The 21029-nt window shown below is 45.0% G+C and overlaps 1 protein-coding gene across 2 annotated transcripts in view; it reads right to left on the bottom strand.

Moving 5' to 3' along the window:
* Positions 1 to 21029, bottom strand: part of tafa5a (TAFA chemokine like family member 5a) — a 90772-nt gene that overhangs the window by 18655 nt on the left and 51088 nt on the right. For both annotated transcript variants that reach the window (XM_030342221.1, XM_030342222.1), the window contains exon 3: positions 2119 to 2246. In XM_030342221.1, the coding sequence (XP_030198081.1) occupies positions 2119 to 2246 (128 nt within the window). The remainder of the gene's footprint in view (positions 1 to 2118; positions 2247 to 21029) is intronic.

Here is a 21029-nt window from a genome sequence, read left to right as displayed (position 1 = left end):
GTGACTTTGTGTGTGTGTGTGTGTGTGTGTGTGTGTGTGTGTGTGTGTGTGTGTGTGTGTGTGTGTGTGTGTGTGTGTGTGTGTGTGTGTTTGTGTGTGTGTGTGTGTGTGTGTGTGTGTGTGTGTGTGTGATCTAGCTACCCTGCTGCCCAGATAACAGATTGCTGGGTATCTGGAACATGAAGAAAGTGTCACCCCTGCCAGGTATATTATGGACTGTACACATCGCTAGGCAACCGTAAGCAGGGGAGATTGCAGGTATCCACACACACACACACACACACACACACACACACACACACACACACACACACACACACACACACACACACACACACACACACACACACACACACACGGACAAATAAATGCATTGCTTGTGTGTCGGGGTGTGTGACTGTGTGTTTAAACCATCTATAATTGGTACCATGTACCAATGTAGCTATATACTGTAATGTGTGTGTGCGTGTGTGTGTGTGTGTGTTTGCGTGCGTGCATGTGTGTGTGTGTGTGTGTCTGTGTTTGCGTTTGAGCAAAAGTGGGTGTTTTAAAGTGGGTGTTTAAAGCTTCTATAATTGCTTCCGTCACTAATGTTACTGTTTTGAGCTTTGTTTGTGTGTGCGTTTGTTTTTGTTTGTTTGTGTTATTCAGTTACAGAAGAGTGTGTTTTGAGGTAGATAACAGTTTGAAAGTGTCTCTGTACGTAATGTAACAGTATTTTGAGGTGGTGTGTGTGTCTGATGGTGTGTGTGTCTGAGGTTGTGTGTCTGAGGATGTGTAATGTAATAGAATAAGGTGTGCCGGAGGGTGTGTAACGTAATAGCATAAGGCGTGTGCGCGCGTGTGTGTGTCTAAAGGTGTAATGTAATAGCAGAAGGTGTATGTGGGGGTGTCTGAAACGGAGAGACTTTGGGTTCTCAGGACCATCTGGGGTGGTAGATAAGCTGCTCTGAGTTTGTCCTTTGCGTGTAACAGTCCTCAGCGTTTAAGGCTTACTGTGTGTGCTCAGTAAAAACAAAATAAGAAATGTACCAGTTGAGTGTAAATTAATGAATAGGTCGAAATACAATTTTTCTTCAAGGTGTCATATTCTACCACCATGTGTGAGTGTGATTAGCCGTTACATGCCAATTTTGAAAATCTGCCTCTTCCGTCATCACAAGTGGGGCAGATTTTCACAACAGCCTGTAACGACTAATCACACTCACACCTTGTGGTATAATATGTCACCTTTAAGAGTTTCATATAATAACAATTTAAAAAACAAGATCATCCTGTCTGATCCCATCTTTTAACACCATTAAAACGCTCTTCCCTGTGTGTCTGCATTTGTCACATGTCGCCTGTATTGATTGATGATCACATTCACCTGTGTTCATTGATAATCACATTCACCTGTGTTCCTTGGTGTTGAGCTACCCAAGTCCTGCCTCTGTTTGTCTCCTTGTCTCTGAGTAAAGGTCTGAGCCAGGTAAGAGTTTTTCCGATTGCCTCCCCCTTGGTGTTGTTGAGCTGTGTTTTGTGCGTGCGGTATTGACGAGGTTGGGGTGTGTTTCTGGTCCATTTTTGTGTGATTTGCCAAAGCTTTGCTGTGACATCGGTGGTATGTTTTCATATGGTACGGAGTAAAGTCTGGTGTTTGTTTTTAGAAGCAACTCGACTGCCAATGACAGCCAATTTACCCAGTTAAGAAACTTAATTACACACTTCATTAAGCAAAATCTATTTTACCACTTAGATTGCAGAATCGGACCATGTTTGATGAGAGAATACCATTATCTTCTCTATTGTTGATTACGGCAATTAATTGATCTTAAAAATGAACAAAGAACATCACCACGTACTCATGACACCGCATAGCACACGTCAGAGAGAGAGAGAGAGACCCAGGGATGGGGAGGAGAGGGAGGAGGGAACCACGGCGGGGCTGAAGGTGGGAGTGAACCGAGAGAGGGGGGGAGGAGACAACGAGAAGGAGGGAGGGGTGGAGCGAGATACGGAGACTGGGATGATAAACGACCGTGAGGGAAGGGATGGTGGGAGAGAGGCCGAGAGACGAGATGGGGGAGGCTGATAGGAGGGTGATGGGGGGGGGTTGGGGGGGGGGGGGGGACTCACGGTGGTGGTCTTGACCCTCCCCCCAGGCTGGGTGCAGGTCCAACCCGAGCGGTTGACCAGCAGGTCGCATCCTTCGTCCTCCAGGCACGGGAACATCTCACACCACTGCCTCTTCCTCACGATGGCCGCTGGGGGAGGGAGGGGGGAGGGGGGGGGGGGGGAGGAGAGCAGAGTTAGCATGACATCACTGTCACCACGACATCGATGCATCATGAAGCAACACTCTCGTCATGACCTCACAGAGCGACACCGTCGCCATGACATCACAGCATCACGGAGCGACACCGTCGCCATGACGGCAGAACATAACTTAACGGTCATGACATAATACCATAACTGGCATCATGACATCATAATATATCTGCCATCATGACATCATAACATGACTGCCCATCACCATTATCGTGAAATCATAACATAACAGCCGTCATGACATCATAACATAACAGCCGTGATAACATACCAGCCCTCATGACATCATCGCATAACTGCCAATCACCATCATCATGACATCATAACATAGCGGTATTGTTACGACCCACCCCGTTGGTGTCCAGGGGAAAGGGGGGGAGCAACAATACAGCAACATAACGATCATCATCAAAGAACCTCACAGACCCACCAAACCACAAAACCTTGATCCATAAGTCAGACACACTTATATTTGTTAACTTTTTATATCTAGTCCGGCACATTTTGTTTATTTCTGCTCATATTTAAATAATGTATCCACCTCAACATGTTTGTGTCCATTCTTTTTTCATTTAAAGGGGACATATTATACCACCAGGTGTGAGAGTGATTAGCCTTACAAGCCTTTTCGAAAATCTGCCCCATATGACATTACTAGTGGGCGTGTCCACCTAGATCTGTGCTGTGCTGGAGATCTAGGTGGCCACGCCCACTAGTGATGTCGTATGGGGCAGATTTTCGAAAAGGCTTGTAAGGCTAATCACAGTCACACCTGGTGGTATAATATGTCCCCTTTAAACCCCTGTCATGTACTCTCCGCTGTGGCACCCATCTGGAAACATAGCTGTGTAAGATATTATGATTTCGCTGTCAATCAAACGATGCTATGAACAAAGCAGACAGAGAGGGGGAAGAAGACGCTGATAAGAGAAGAGGAGTTCAGCCTGAGAGGAGAAATCAAACAAATGTGTGAAGAGAAGACAAACACAGACGGGCGACCAAAGAGAGAGGGATTGAGAGGGAGGTGTAGAAACACACTGGAGGAGAGAGAGAAGAGATGATCTCAAACGGGTTCAGATAAAGAGAAGGCGTGTGGATCCCCTCTCCGAATGACTCCTGATTATTTCCCGCCGCTGAAGCTCAATTCAGCCCATTCTCCCTCCTGGTAGAGAGCGAGCCACTGAATAGCAGAAACTAAACACGAGAATCGCTGATGAGGCCTAACATCCATTCATCTCTCCCTTTTCTGTTTTTTCAGCAAAAGCCGATTCCAACAATTCATCCATTCACCCTTTCATCCATGACCCATAGTCCACACACCTGGACTCCCTCCTCCACCTCCTCCTCCTCCTCCACCAGGAATTGTTCTAGGTAGGTCGCCGGCCATTTTGATTTTGATGAAGCTTTCTGGGCTTCCAGTCTATTAGCTGTTCTATCTGCTATCTGCGCTTTAGCCTGTGTCTGCTTTCCATTGCTCAGGCCTTTCCGCTACAGGTCTGGTCTTTCTACAAAGTCTTCGACGTCTTGGTCGTAGTTTTATCGGGGTGTAATGCTTTTCCTGTTCTGAAGAATCCTACGGGGGGAACCATTAAGAAGTAGATGGTCTATTAAGGATTGATGTGATACTAAAATGTAGGTATAGAAAAAGTTTTAGTTTGGCATTACCATTTAATTGGTCCGATAAAGTGTTTACCACAAAATTATGTCATTAAAAAGCCAATAAATGAAACTACGTTTAGGTTATCATCCCACCAACGTCGTTGCTTCAACTTTGGCCTACAAGCACGGTTTTGGAGCACCAGGGTTTTATTGCTAATCTCGGGAAACTACCCATAATGCACTGTGTTGGAACTTAATGGAACCTGATGGGAAGGAACATAATGCATCTGGAATGAGATCGGAAACACAAACAAGATTCACGCGTGCAATACACACTCACAGCGACTATAGCGAGAAAATATGATTCTATTGATTTGTTATGTTCCGTAGAGTCTCTTACAAAGAAGCTTCTGCACTGCACCACTGGAGCTCCTCTTCAGTGTCATAAGCACAAAACCTGGTCAAGAAATCCTCTGCCTCATGATGAACTAAAAGTGAACTATATCGAGCTCTCTCTCTCTCTCTCTCTCTCTCTCTCTCTCTCTCTCTCTCTCTCTCTCTCTCTCTCTCTCTCTCTCTCTCTCTCTCTCTCTCTCTCTCTCTCTCTCTCTCTCTCTCTCTCTCTCTCTCTCTCTCTCTCTCTCTCTCTCTCTCTCCTCCCCCCCCCCCCCCCCCCCCGGCAGGAACATTTCACAGTGTGTGCTTGGAAGATTAAAATCGCCGCCTACATCAATGTATGCACACATTATTAATGTATGGAGCCTTAACGTGCTAACATCTGCAGAGCTTTGCATGTGTTGAACGGGTCATGCTGTGCACACTGGGCTGTCATTGGTTAAATTAGTGGCGCAGGGACGTGTTTGGTGGTTGGTCAGAGATTGACCTGGCTGCTGTTTTAATTCATAACTGGTGTGTGTGTCCTGAAAGTGTGTGTGTGTGTGTGTGTGCACGTGCATGCGTGCGTGTCATCCACGAGCAGAGCATCCACATCTATTCCTACTGATAACCCTTTACATAAGAGTAAAATAACTGTACTTTACTAATTAAAAATCAACACAGTTTATAAATGATTACTAGACCATTAATTCACTGTTAATAAATTGTTAATTGTTAGTTTATGCTTGTTACTGACTAATAATAAGACGTTATGAGACTACTATACATATTTATATTCCTCCTTTAATAACACCTAAGTGTATCCATATATATCATAGATAAATATACAGATAAGAAACAATTTAATATATAAAATAAATCGCACTCTGCTGTGCGCTTTTCTAAAAGGTTAACCATCCACCTCGCCTTCACTTCACACACTAAGACCTGCCTAACTCCACCCTGCTGTTTAACAACGGGGGAACGAATCCATCTCACCCTTTTCAACACACAGAGCAACACACAGCACGGCGGAACACAGAGGAGTGCTTGTTGTCCCTCCCTGGAGCAGACTGTGTGTAAAAAAAGAAAAAGAGAGGAGACGCACCAGAACAAATCCACAGGCCGTTATTGCCTCGAACAGAGCGGCTACTCTAACTGACAGCTGGACGCTGATGTGGTTTATTTATTTTATTTATTGATATTAATACTCAGAGTTGCAATTTTTCTGCGAAGGTGGATATAAGAGAGGGTTACTACCAGTAAAGGTCATTATTGTGTGTGTGTGTGTGTGTGTGTTTGTGTGTGTGTGTGTGTGTGTGTGTGTGTGTGTGTGTGTGTGTGTGAGAGAGTCATTTCTAGACGTGTAAGTGATGTTCTGATATAAGCAGGCTGTTGAAGCTAAGAATCACATTATATATGTAATATTGCGCTTGAAAATTTAGTGATAGCATAAATAGATAATTACTTTTTTGTATTATGTATATTTAGGCCACTTTAATCCCTTGATACTGGTATTAGGGATCACAGGTTTATTATATCTATCTTATGAACCTGTTATTACTTATTCTGTCGGAAGTAGTAGTTAATCGTTAATTAATACTGACTTCATTATTTATAAAACATTATTCCAACATGAATTCAAATTTGTAAGAAATTCATCATAGTCCTAATATTTATATTAAATTATTAATACATTATGAGAAAATGGTTGGCATTAGTCAAATATTTTTTTTTTCTGACAACCTAAACTAATCAGGAATTGCAGCATGAATTAGTGTTAAATGTTAGATTATGCACATTGTAAATAGTTGATTTCATTAACTTGCACTTTATACATTTTCTTAGTAACCAGTCTAAATATCTTATCTATAATTGTTAACCTATTTGTGGACAGCCTATCAGTGAGTATTCATACATAAACAATGCTTCATATCATTGGTAAAATCACATTTGACTTTTGCTCATATCATTGTATATAATTTTTTTATTTTTGCTCATATCCTCTTGAATAATCTAACTTCATTGTATTTTATCTTATTTGATTAGATTTATCTTAATTCCATTGTGTTGATATGTCCTTTTATTTTGACTAATTTAATCAAAACAATTTTACCGTCTGTAATTCTGTCATTTATTCCTAATCCTAGCAACTGGAGAAATCTGTTATGAATCATACCTCGACACAGCACAAACTCTTATCCATTATGTATCATATATCATGATTCACATTGTCAACACCCCCCTCCACCATTACAATAACTGTCTACCTAGTCCTGCTTTACTGCAGTCTGACATCTAACACAACGTGTGTTGTGATAAGGTCAGGGTTAGACTGTGGTGAGGTCAGGGTTAGACTGTGTGGAGGTCAGGGTTAGACGGTGATAGGGTCAGGGTTAGACTGTGTGGAGGTCAGGGTTAGACTGTGATAGGGTCAGGGTTAGACTGTGTGGAGGTCAGGGTTAGACTGTGATAAGGTCAGGGTTAGACTGTGATAAGGTCAGGGTTAGACTGTGGTGAGGTCAGGGTTAGACTGTGATAAGGTCAGGGTTAGACTGTGATAAGGTCAGGGTTAGACTGTGGTGAGGTCAGGGTTAGACTGTGATGAGGTAGGGTTAGACTGTGATAAGGTCAGGGTTAGACTGTGGTGAGGTCAGGGTTAAACTGTGATGAGGTAGGGTTAGACTGTGATAAGGTCAGGGTTAGACTGTGATAAGGTCAGGGTTAGACTGTGGTGAGGTCAGGGTTAGACTGTGATGAGGTAGGGTTAGACTGTGATAAGGTCAGGGTTAGACTGTGGTGAGGTCAGGGTTAGACTGTGATGAGGTAGGGTTAGACTGTGATAAGGTCAGGGTTAGACTGTGGTGAGGTCAGGGTTAGACTGTGATAAGGTCAGGGTTAGACTGTGGTGAGGTCAGGGTTAGACTGTGATGAGGTAGGGTTAGACTGTGATAAGGTCAGGGTTAGACTGTGGTGAGGTCTGGGTTAGACTGTGATGAGGTAGGGTTAGACTGTGGTGAGGTCAGGGTTAGACTGTGATGAGGTAGGGTTAGACTGTGGTGAGGTCAGGGTTAGACAGTGATGAGATCAGGGTTAGTAGATACTTGATGATCTGAATCTAGATCTAGATATATAGATGAGGCAGATGATCCAGATATATAAATGAGCTAGATGATGGTGTTGGTCCAGATCTTCTGCAGCGATGCGTCATCACTCAGAGCTGACCAGCTCTGATCTGCCCGCTCAGCAGTATCACATGCTGCTGATCCTCGACATTAGATATGCCCTGACGGCGCTTTTATTTTGAAAACGCCACCTTTTGAAATGATATGGTCAGTGTGCATACAGATGCAGGGTGGGAAAAGCACACAGTGTACATAAAGATCATACACACGACCTCATCCCCAACTCTGGGGAAGTCAGCTGTTTGGAAAGCTGCTTAGACGATTAGTTTTGTTTCTAGTGTTGCACTGCGTCGAGTGTCTGTGTGTGCGTGTTCGTGTTTGTGTGTGCGCGTGCGTCGGTTGTGTGTATCTAGGGGAGACTAGTAAACAGCTCTCTAACTGAACATCATCATCATTAAGGACCTGCAGTGTCTCTCTCACACACACATACACACACACACACACACACACACACGCACACGCACAGCATTACCATTGCTGGCCATTAAAGTGCACAGGAGACAGACTGACGTAGAGGAGATGTGATTTTCTCTGATCATGAGAACCCTCTCACCCGCTCATCCCCTCTGCCCTCATCCTTCCATCCGCTCTCCTCTTCATCTGCTCATCCATACATCCCTTCCTCCATTCATTCTATCCTCCTCTCACACACTCATCCGTTCAAGCGGTTATCAGGGGGATGGGCGGCACGTGAACCAGCTCTTTGGGTAACCTGCTTCACAGACCCAGAAACACAGGAGAGGAGAGAGGAGAAAGGAGAGGAGGTGAGAGAGGAGAGGACAGGAGAGAGGAGAAAGGAGAGGAGGTGAGAGAGGAGAAAGGAGAGGAGGTGAGAGAGGAGAGGACAGGAGAGAGGAGAAAGGAGAGGAGGTGAGCGAGGAGAAAGGAGAGGAGGTGAGAGAGGAGAGGACAGGAGAGAGGAGAGGACAGGCGAGAGGCGATGAGGTAAGAGAAGAAAAGAGAGAGAAGAAGGGAGAGGAGGGGAGACAGGAGAGGACAGGAGAGAAGGAGAGATAAGAAAGGAGAGGAGAGTATAGCAGATTAGAGGTAATAAGGGCAGAGCAGGGAGGAGATAAGTAGAGAGAGGAGATGACGGGAGGGGAGAAGAGGGAAGATAGAGGAGGAGAAGGGGCTGAAAGGACAGCGGAGACATGAGGAAGGAATGAAAAGAAGAGGAGGGATTAGGAGAAGGAGGATGAAGAGAGGGATGAGAGAATAGATAAGAGGATGAGAGAGGAGAGGAAAAGGACTAGAGAGGGAGGAGGAGGAGGAGAGAAGGTGGACTGTGTAGGAGGATGGAACATAATCAGTCCACAGCTCATCTGATAAACAACTATTTTGCATGTACTCTATTCCTCCTTTTGTACCAGTTTTCCTTGACTCCTCTCCTCCCCACCTCCCTTATCTCAGCCCCTGCGCCTTCTCCTAACCTGCTGTCTCCCCTCCTCCGCTCTCCCTTTTGTCCTCTCTTATATGTTTCCTCCCCTGTGTCTCTCTCTCTTCTCCCCCTCCCTTCTCTCCATTTCCCCTCTCTCCTCCTCCTCCTCCTCCTCCTCCTCCTCCTCCTCCTCCTCCTCCTCCTCCTCCTCCTCCTCCTCCTCCCTCTTCTCTGTTAACCCTCTATCCTCTCTTCTCCTCCTCTCTCCCCTCCGTCTCCCCTCGCTCCCCCTCCTCTCCCCTCTGTCTCCCCTCTCTCCTCCTCCTCTCCCCTCCTCTCTCTAACCATCAGCTCGTGATAATAATAATAATGAGGAGAGGCTTGTGTCCCCACCGAGAGAGGAAACAAGCTGAATGACATTTACAAATCCCAGCTGTGTGTGTGTTTGTGTGTTCGTGTGTTCGTGTGTCTATGCCTGAGTATTTGTGTGTGTGTGTGTGTGTGTGTGTGTGTGTGTGTGTGTGTGTGTGTGTGTGTGTGTGTGTGTGTGTGTGTGTGTGTGTGTGTGTGTGTGTGTGTGTGTGTGTGTGTGTGTGTGTGTGTGGGCTTGCCGTGCCCCGATTTGCTCGTCTTCATCACTGTCGCCGCGACGATGGCGTGTGTGATTATATGGCGAGAGTTTAACGAGCCTGGCGACAAACAAAAGGCAGAGTTCCTGACCGACCGGTAAATCAGAGAGCGGCCGGTTCAGAACCAACAGCCCTCCCCGCTCCTCCCTCCTGAACACCAACTGAACTGTCTCTTACTGAGTCTGTGCCCCCCCCCCCCCGTGGTGATACACACGCACGCACGCGCGCAAGCGCAATCACGCACACGCGCGCAAGCACACACACACGCGCAAGCACACACACGCGGGCGCACACAAACACGCGCACACGCGTCGGAACGTCCTTCCGCGGGACAGCTCACCTTTGGTCGTCATGGGGACGGGTGTTGTGTGTATTCTGTCAGGGGAGGCATGGGGACGGGGGGGACGGAACGGGGGTCCCGGTCAGTGTTTCCGCTGGTCGTCGTGACTACTGCTGCAGCGGTTATTTGAGTATCTTAAATCTATAAATAAAGGCTCCTAAACGCCCTCTGTGTGGCGGGCTGGGTTCAGCCGCGGGCGGGACTGCGTGTCTGATCACAGCAGGAGGCCGTTCCAGAGAGGAGGGGCGTGCCCGCGTGTGAGTGAACCCTGGCCTTTATAGTGGCCCCGCCACTGATTCCTCCTTCTCCCCCCTCCTCTCTCCTTCTCCTCTCTCCCCCTGTCTCTCCTCTCTCCCCCCTGTCTCTCCTCTCTCCCCTCCTCTCTCCTCTCTCCTTCTCCTCTCTCCCCCTGTACCTCCTCTCTCCCTTCTTTCTCTCCTCTCTCCCCTCTGTTTCTTTTCTCTCCTCTCTCCCCTCTGTATCTCCTCCTCCCCTCTCCTTCTCCTCTCTCCCCTCTGTCTCTCCTCCTCCTTTCTCCTTCTCCTCTCTCCCTCTGTCTTTCCTCTCTCCCCTCTGTCTCTTTTCTCTCCTCTCTCCTCTCTGTCTCTCTCTCTCCTCCTCCTCTCTCCTTCTCCTCTCTCCCCTCTGTCTCTCCGCCTCCTTTCTCCTTCTCCTCTCTCCCCCTGTCCCTCCTCTCTCCCCTCTGTCTTTCCTCTCTCCCCTCTGTCTCTTTTCTCTCCTCTCTGTCTCTCTCTCTCCTCCTCCTCTCTCCTTCTCCTCTCCCCCCCTGTCCATCCTCTCTCCCCTCTGTCTCTCCCGTGGTGACATCATGCATACAGCTGGGCAACACGCTGACATCATCACCGTGGAGGAGATGACAGATCGTCGCTTCCTGACGTTTCACGTTCAGCGTGTAAGAGGCGAAAGAGACATGAACGTGTTAAGGAAAATTGTGGATGCATTTTTTTACGCCAGTAAAATTCTTTCTTAGTGTGCAAAAGGCCTTAAGTCACTTTGCGTAAAAAGCCTTGTCTGAACGACCGACTGTAAGTAACAGCATAGTGGCTACAAACCACGGACCATACGAAACATAGACGTAAATGGCAAATAAGTGGACTGCATTCATACAGCGTTTTTCTCATCAGTGGCGACTCAAAGCACTTTACAATATCGCCTCACAATCACCCATTCAGGCACACATTCACACATCGACAGCGGTTTCAGTCACACAAGGCGACAGCCAGCGCGGCGGGAGCAGTTAGAGTGCGGCGTCTTGCTCAGAGACACCTCGACACTCGACGCTAGGTGGAGCTTGGGGATGGGACTAACAGCCTTTGGGTTACCAGCCAAGCCCGCTCTACCTCCTGAGCCACATGCAGTCATGGCGGTTATGAGGGCGGAGCTTGACCTCCTGAGGAACTTTGGCATTCTGTTCAACCTCCTACTGGGAACATCCATGATTGGCCCAGTTAAGCATGGGACAGGAAGGCAACCTCTCACCAGTCTTTAACCAGAACTCATTCATCTCCAACCCGCACAAGCCTCTTGAGATCATCCAGATATTCCAGTTTTCACAAAGAATATCTGGCCTGAGCTGGGCAGAGAGGGATTTCCAAACATGGGCGCAAACTCGAGTTGCTGAAAGAACCCCAGCCAATCAGATATCAGATAAGAGAACTAAGAGACGCTCTCGCTTTCTGCTCTCTTCATTATTTTTTGTTCACACCAAATTCGGTTCAGTCACATTCTTTCCTTCTGACAAAAGCCTACCGTGCAGATTTCTGGCCGTCTTCCATTGTCATTAATCACTCTATTTCGGTTTAAGAAATGGATTTGATTGTTGTGTCGATTGCAACACTACCCTGCTGGGCTCCTTGGTCAAACAGAACTTTTTTTTTTGGAAGCAGGCTTCCCATTGGCTCGAGGCCAGGCTGGACTGCAGAGAGAAGCAGTATTGCGAGATCTGAATGATCTCACGAGGCTAATCCTCCATAACTTTGACGGGAATTTAACTGTCAAACCTTGCGAGTTACACAACATGGCGACGAACTAGCCACTGAGATCCAAACCAAAACATGCGAAATGTAAAATACTCGTCATTGTATTACCAGAGTGATATCCTTACTTTTTCTCGTGTTGATGTAAAGTGACAGCTCATCATTCCAGTGAGGATTTGCTTTGGTCTATTTTGACTTTATGGACAGGAAGGTGAGATTGAAACCGAGACAACAACATGCTGCAAATTACCACATTCTGGTATCGGACCTGGGGTGGGTGTGTGAATTACAGGGGGATGCACCAAGTTGCCCTGATGGTGTGTCATTCTGAATCCAAGGATCAGCTAAACGCCGTTTTGAAACCACATGATATAGACCCTTCTGCATGAGCAATCAGAGGAACACAATCAGACCACTGCGGCTGCCGCGCGCTACAAACACACTGCAGGAGACGGCGTGTGTGGCTCTGCGGGGTGGATCAGAGGGTCTTATAGCTGAAAAGGTTTTGTGTATTGTTACCCCTGGTGCTAGTGCTGGTGTGTGCGGATGCAAGGCACCATTGTTCCCCCTCAGAGCTGGAAGCTAACCAAACATGCTTCGGGCTTGCGTGCGTGTGTGTGTGTGTGTGTGTGTGTGTGTGTGTGTGTGTGTGTGTGTGTGTGTGTGTGTGTGTGTGTGTGTGTGTGTGTGTGTGTGTGTGTGTGTGTGTGTGTGTGTGTGTGTGTGTGTGTGTGTGTGTGTGTGTGTGTGTGTGTGTGTGTGTGATCGTTGTCATTGTGTGTGTGTGTGTTCACCTGCCAGCCTCCAGGTATTTGAGATATCATTCACTCGCAGATGTGCCCTGACATTTCGTCACAACACCAGCATGTACACACACACACACACGGGGACACACACTTCGACACACACACACACACACACATGGAGACACATACATACACAGCCTGGGGACAAACACTGGTAAAACCCGTATGAGTTAGAAAGGATCATTTGACGAGTCTGGATAAACATCGGTATTTCTCATTACCTTTTACGTTGTCTACAGACAGACATCTGCTACAGCAGCGGCTAACGCTACATTAGCCGCTAACAGCCGACAGGTACGCCCTCAGGCACCTTGCTAGCACGACGCTAGCTGATGCAACAGGCTTGAGGCTACAGCAGCACAAATGCCTCATCAGGGCTCATTTGATATCAAGCTTCGAGCTAACTAGGATGCTACTGCGCTGATGTGTCTTGTGGCTGGTGTGCCAATAGCTGACCCAGAACATGTTAACGGCAATGCTAACAACTATTCAACAACTAAAAGATGGTAAGAAGTTATGTGCCGTGGTCTAACGGTCATAGTCATAGTATTTCACTATTTCATGAGATTTGATGAGACACAGTCACTGAAAGGTCAGTCACATTCAGTTTGAATAATGCAGTCGTCTGCCTCCTCTGGCGATTGTTCCATTTTTGTGTTTCATTAATTTGTTCTACCCTCATTGTGCATATAGACATAATATAAAAATATACAATTACAGTTGTTATTCATCTTATTCATGTTCTAATGCGTCTCTTTTTAATTTGTTTGACGTCCGTTGCCTCGGCTGTGAACTCTGTGATGAATGACAAGAACGCACACATCGCCTTCAGCCCCGCACCAGAATAAACTCACTCGCTATAGTTAGCACACACACACACACACGGTCACAGATACAGACACTCGGACACACACAGACGGACACAGACCCACACAACCAAACACACGCGTACAGACACGCACACACACAAATATAGTTTCACACATACCTGCATTCACACATTTTCTCCATGCATCCCTCAATGTCCTTGCTTTGTGGTTTTGCGTGTGTATGTTTTGGTAGCCTTGCGACTGCGTGTGCAACGTGTTGTATTTATATGTGAGTTTGTACAATGGTTATCTGTAGTTAAACATGCATGCATAAGCACAAACACACACACACACACACACACACACACACACACACACACACACACACACACACACACACACACACGTGCACACACACACACGTGCACACACACACACGTGCCATCCTTAAGCTCTGGTAATGCAAACACAGCTCAAAGTGAACTAATAATAGCAATAAGTGATAAATAACTCGTCAGTTCCCCCCCCTCCTCCATCCTCATCTCTGTGGTGGGCTCGTTAGTCTGATTGACCTCTGCGTCCAAACTAATGCTCCTTCCATTATACATAACCTTTCATGCTAAGCATGTTTATTCCCCGGTCACCCCAACACGAGGTCCTCCTCACAGAGTCTGCCAGCTCGCGCAGAGTGACTCCAGCCTGGGCTCTGTACCAGAGAATACCCCCCCCCCCCAACCCCAACACACACACACCACAGTCCGTCTTTTTGACCACTGCACGGAATTTGATCATGCGTTTTGATTCATTCCTAAATTTGCGAAACGTAAATTTAGTTAATTATTTTACAAGATTGTCACAGTCATCTGTGTGTGTGTGTGTGTGTGTGTGTGTGTGTGTGTGTGTGTGTGTGTGTGTGTGTGTGTGTGTGTGTGTGTGTGTGTGTGTGTGTGTGTGTGTGTGTGTGTGTGTGTGTTCAGGGTATATTCCAGATCAAAACAACCATTTTAATTTGGATGACTTCCCCATTAGGGAATACAGCACACAACAATAAAACATAAATAAATCCAGGCTTCAAAATAATAGCTCTGTTTAAATCAATGGACATATAAAAAAATAAAAACTTGTATATTTAAATGTATCTGTTCATGTATATATGAACACAAGTGTGTGTGTGTATGTGTTTGTGTATGTGTATTCAATTGACACTAGCGAAATTATAACATAGTACATTTTTCTTTGTTAGTGTCCCTCAAGATAAGAAAGATTAGGTTTAGATTACATTTTATTCCATGAAGTTTGAAAAAATAATCAATCATCTAATGAGGGTTATAAATGTTCAAATACATTTTTAATGAATGCATTTCATTCATGAGAATACATGCATACGATGCGTTATGATGTATACATTGTGATTATACGGAGATATTCACTCCGTGATTAACTTTCAAACCAGGAGTCAGTTGGGAATGTTTTGGTTTAGAGAAGGAGTCACCGAGATTCCTCCGATCAAACACGGACTTGAACCCGCGCTCAAACGCACCAAGTTTCTGGGGACTCCATTCGAACACCTTTCTCTCACAGAAGGTTCATTATTTCATGAACGGTGTCTTGTTACTATGGATACATGTTCCCAGGATTGTACAAAGCCTCACATTAATACCACAATATTCACGGGTTGTATTCTAAGGAGTGATAGGCTGATGTAGCTCGTGAACGCATGTGGAATGTTCTTAATGACAGCAGAGAAACAAAGGTCATTCCATCACTTCTTTTGTCACGAAGAAGTCCAGTAACAGGCTTGGATCCTTATTAGTTATCTTTACTCGTGTGTGTGTGTGTGTGTGTGTGTGTGTGTGTGTGTGTGTGTGTGTGTGTGTGTGTGTGTGTGTGTGTGTGTGTGTGTGTGTGTGTGTGTGTGTGTGTGTGTGTGTGTGTGTGTCAGGGTCAGGAGTTCATGTGAACCATATTTCATTTTAGTTTATTCCAAGAAGAATTCATCCAATTAGGGTTAGAAATGTTCAAATGCAATTTTAATGAATGCATTTCAATTAATTCAAACACTCTAGAGATTTGAAAAATCATTATAAATGAATAGCCACTTTTATTGCTAACCACATTTTTTACATTTTCAAACCATCATGAGAATTTTTATGATTGAACATAAACACACTGAGGAGGAACTTCCATTGGCACACACACACACACACACACACACACACACACACACACACACACACACACACACACACACACACACACACACACACACACACACACACACACACACACACACACACAACCATGCACACACAAACAATTAGGACAGACATTTCGACACTTTCGACATCGACACTGTTGCTCATTGCTGGTGAAAAAAAATCAATTATCTTTACACTTTCCAATTGAATCTATGCATTATTGTCTTTACCCAAGAACTTGCACCAGTTATGTTTGTGGTTTTGTTAGTTTAACACACACACACACACACACACACACACACACACACACACACACACACACACACACACACACACACACACACACACACACACACACACACACACAGCAAGTCGAGTATGCATGCTACTGTGATTCTATGCTAATCACGTAATGAATGAAAGAACGGGATGAAAGTGAAAGAGGTTATCATATTAAATATATAAAAAAAAAACCATTTTCTTAATTTAAACGGCTTAACATGTCTCGTGTTCCTTCCCGCAGACGGTGAAACATAATGCGATGGAAAAGCTTTTAAAGGTTTAATTATCAAACTAGTTTTGCCTTCAGCGCCAAGCCCTGTGTCGACATAATTAATAAATACACGCTCTCCAATTAAGACCATTCACCATGCTTTTATACCCGTAGCCCGGCAGAACCATAAAAGATTCATACAACACTCATACAACATCAGATCCAGTTTTCATCATGTCTGTTTGTTTGAATTAGCCTCTTCAGTCAAGATGGGGGAAAAACAGAACAATGCCAAATGATTTTTTAGGCGCAGCTCTCGTGTCTCGTTGAAGACCTTTTCTCTCTCTGTTCTCACCGCAAATTAAACTTCATTACTCTGCCATTGTCTGCGGATGCTACCTTTTGTGTGTGTGTCTGTGTGTAAGCGTGAGGCTGAATAAGGCCATAGGGGGTCATAGACCATGGTCCGAATCACGCTAAGACCACCTGTCTAAATTCACAGTCTCAACCCTGGCTCCCTTATTGGAGGACAAGCGGGGAGCATTTTAAAGAATAACCGGTCCCAGCAGGTTCGGCCTCCTGAAGGTCTCCCCCCCCCCCCCAACCCCACAGCGATGGTTTCAATCAGAGTACTGCTGTTCGTAAGATGGGGGGGGAGAGAGAGGGAGAGATTGTTAGAACAACAGTAATGAGTAGAGGGAGGGAGAGAGAGAGAGAGAGAGAGAGAGAGAGAGAGAGAGAGAGAGAGAGAGAGAGAGAGAGAGAGAGAGAGAGAGAGAGAGAGAGAGAGAGAGAGAGAGAGAGAGAGAGAGAGAGAGAGAGAGAGAGAGAGAGAGATTGTTAGAACAACAGTAATGAGTAGAGGGAGAGAAAGGGGGAGAGAGAGCGGGAGAGAGATGAAGACCCCTTGCTGACCTACTTACGGCGGCTGTGTGACTGATAACCGTGGTGCGGGCCGTCACATCCCCTTATTGAGATGACAAATGCAGCGATTCACAGCTAGGAACATTTCTTCTTCTGTGTTTAGAGGAGTGACCCCCACCTGCTACTGCACACCCCCTCCTCCTCAAAGTACCTCTCTGCTCCTGCAGTGACCCTCCTTTCTCCTTCTCTACATTTTCTCCTCCTACTCTGCCTAAAAACAGCAACACCTTAAACTCTAATAATATCCCTTCTTCCTTTATCATCCTCTCCTCCTCTCTCTCTTCTCCGCTTGGCTCCACTTCTCTCTCCTGCGCACCTCCGGTGAAACTCTATTTCCTCTCTCCTCTCCTTGCCCTCTCCTCTCTCTCGACTCCTCCTCCTCTCTCCTCTCCTCCACTGCCTAGCTCATCTTCTCTCCCCTGTTCACCTCCTGGTCAGCTTCTCTCTGCTCCCTTTCTCTCCCTATTTTTTTTTTTCCGTGACAGAAAACAGAAAGAGGCAAGTGTATACACACACACAGGAATATATGTGGATGACTTTGTCTTTTAAGAACAAAATGCTCACACACACACACACGTCACACACAAACACACACGCGCGCGCGCGCGCATGCGCGCGCGCACACACACACAGGCCTCCAAGCCACCCCTGTTTGCTGTAAATGGGCTGATTGACAGATGTGAATCTCACTTCATCACGTCCTGATTCCATCTTCGAGAGATTCTATCAAACTCTGAAAGTTTAGCCACAGTTCCTCCTTCCCAGCGTGCATCTGGTTGGCTGACAGCGGTCTGCCTTCACAATAATAGTACGATTAACACTAGATAATGCAGTAATTGGCATTAACTAACAATTAACTTGCAGTTAGATAATTATCTTGTGATCATTTAGTAAAGGTGTTCACGTTAACTAAGGTAATAATTTAAACATAAGTTAAACAACATTACCTTAGTAAACATAAAAAACATTAGTAAACATGAAGATAAACTTAACTATTTAATTGTTATTACTGCATGGCATTTTTTTAAATAATTGTTAATAATTGTACCATTATTGTTAATTGCTCTAATTGACCCTCAGCTGTCGATGGTTCGAATCCAGACAGGTTGAGAGTTGGACGCCTGACGCTAAGAGGTAATGGGTGTGTGAGTTGCAGGTACAAACCCCATGTTCTTCATGACATCTGAACTCACTGTGTGTCACCCAAGGGTCTACTAATTGCTTTAAACAGTTTTACAGCCGCAGTGCCATCGAGCAAGGCAGGGCTAGGCTAGCGGTTATGGGAGGGTTGAGTAGTGGTGAATCAGCCGCCCCAGTGCCCTCCCATAGAGGGTGTGTGTGTGTGTGTGTGGGTGTGGGTGTGTGTGGGTGCGTTGCGTAACACACTGCATGCACGTTATTTAAAATGGGCAATAATAACCCATATACAAAGACACGCACGCACCGATAATAACTATAATCAGCCTGGCAAATAAGAATGTCTTATAATTACAAAATCCCCAAAATAATGTATGAATATGAGTGTTTGTGTGTGTATTTTTTTTATGCATATATATATATATATATATATATATATATATATATATATACACATGAGTGTGTGTTTTTCTTGACATTTAGTTGGATGAAGGCAAATCAATAGCAAAGGTCATGGAATAATTCGCTTCGGCTTGTTGAGACCCAAGAGGAAGGCTACTTACAACCACTTCCTCCCTTTCCTTATCCTCCCTCCTCTCAGAGAGAGAGAGAGAGAGATTTCATTTCGTGGTTGTTTGCTTTCAGAGAATCTGTGTATTAAAGGGAATATGAGATGTAAGCCATCTAATATATAATGGAGAATATATGATAGACTGAAGCAATCTCTTTATTCTCCATTGTTCTTGACAGCCAGACTCTATCTTTCACGTAAAATGTTAGTCCTCCATTCTGTAAGTTGTAGTGTGGGGAATTTAGCATAATATAGTATAATATTCATAACTCATATGTATGTTTTAATGTAAGTTTAATCCCATGAATATAACAATTGTTTGTGTTTCCGTTTTGTTGAGGATGGTAACGGTGTTTGCCTGCCATTCTGGCTCATAGTGTGTATTTTTTAACGTTAATCCACACATGTTGCAGCCAGCTGGAGCCTGGATGTTGGGTGTAGATTCTGAGCAGCTCTGTTGTAACAGGGGCTGCAGGTAGCGGGGCCAAGGTGCTGGCTTGGCTGCTCAGCCTTCTGGAGCCGGCATGGACCTCTCTGCCCACTCCACGTTTCTTCTTTTGTGTTTAGTGCCCCCCCCCCTCCTCCTCCTGCTATGGCACTCCTCCTCCTCCTCCTCCTCCTCCTCCTCCTTCGCCTCAAAAGCCACTCGACCCTCCTCCTCCTCCTCCTCCTGCTTCGCCTCAAAAGCCACTCGACCCTCCGCCTCCTCCTGCTACTGTACTCCTCCTCCTCCTCCTCCTCCTCCTCCTCCTCCTCCTCCTCCTCCTCAAGAGACACTTTCCTCTCTCCTCCTCTATTCAGTCCTTTCTCCTTCCCTTCTCTCCGTTTTCTCCTCCCACCTCCTTCTCTTCATTAGTGTCCTCTGTACTTCTGCTGTCCTGTATCTCCTCTCCTTCTCCTCCTCCTATTTGACTGATTTGAATAGTATCGTCATATTCACAATTGTTCTAAGAAGACAAAGGTAGAGGGAATATGCAGGTGTTTTTTCAGGATTTTCTTTTACATTAAAGGAAAAGCAATCTCTTGACGTGTTTAATGATACTGTAAGGTATTTAAAGGCATTTGACAGTTTAATAAAAAGCATTTGACAGTTTAATAAAACTGAAAGACATCTTAACAATTTGTCAAATCCGTTCCTCAGTAAATTAATTATGCAAGATTCCAATGGCCTCATGACAGGTCACATGTCAAAACCAACCACGCATGACGGTTAAATGTAATGCCAAAGCTTTTAACGTAAAGTTTCTTAAGATGTTATTAATTAATTCTTCAATGGTATGTGTATGACAGGTTACATTATCTTGGTTAATTTAAAACTTGACCTAACATATTCATTGAGAGGCAATGCAATCTCGGTTTCTGTCAAATTGTCGTAACAAGACAACTTTGCATTAAAAATGACATAATTTCCTGAATGACACTTAATGACATAGACATTGATAAGGACTGGTGACAGACCTCAGGTCAGTTCTCTGCAGGTCCCTTTAAATAACGTGTTACTGTGTTCTGCGTCTGGGTCACAGGGAGGAAGAACTCATTGATGATTAGTACGTTTCACCTTATTCATCCTCTGGTCATGGGGTTAACTGTTGTGATTGGTTCACAGAAGATAAGGCATTTTCCCCAAATAATTAAATCTATAAATTCATAAGAATGTGATGCCTATGGTTAAATTAGTTTTGCCATATATATCTAGATATTCCTCACACATACACAAATAACCTCAATGCAAACAATATATTTATTCTGAACCGCGTGCTGCATTCATATCCAACGGACAGAAAGATATTCCATCTAGAAGTGCCGTAGGTAAGGATAAAGAGCTTTAATCCAAGTGTAATTTGTTAAAAATGCCAAAGCCATCTGTCAGCGATTAGTGAGTGAAACACTCTACCTCAACCTCTCTGGTCGACTGCGTCTGCTGCTTCATGAGACCGTTTAGATTCTAGAACAATCATGAGTGGGACTCATTGCTCACTTTTTCAGAGTTCACCAAGACCCTGCATAGCCTACCCCCTAACTCCGTACACCCCCACCGCCCCTCTGACGTACTTATTGTATGTTGTACGTCCTGGCACTTAATGTACGCAATTATTGTATGTTGTATGTCCTGGCACTTAAAAATAGTTCTTAGCATTGTGTAGAATCTTTTCCTAGCTATCTTTGTTTTATACGGGGAATGGTTTACCTAGCGATTGTTAGTGCTTGGCACTTGTTTCTATGAACATCCTTACTTTACCGACAGCTATACATTGTTGTTTCTCTTTTCTTCTGACAA

This window comes from Gadus morhua, chromosome 19 (genome assembly GCF_902167405.1).
Source record: "Gadus morhua chromosome 19, gadMor3.0, whole genome shotgun sequence".
NCBI classification, from domain to species: Eukaryota; Metazoa; Chordata; class Actinopteri; order Gadiformes; family Gadidae; genus Gadus; species Gadus morhua.
This window is presented reverse-complemented; position numbering and strand designations above follow the sequence as displayed.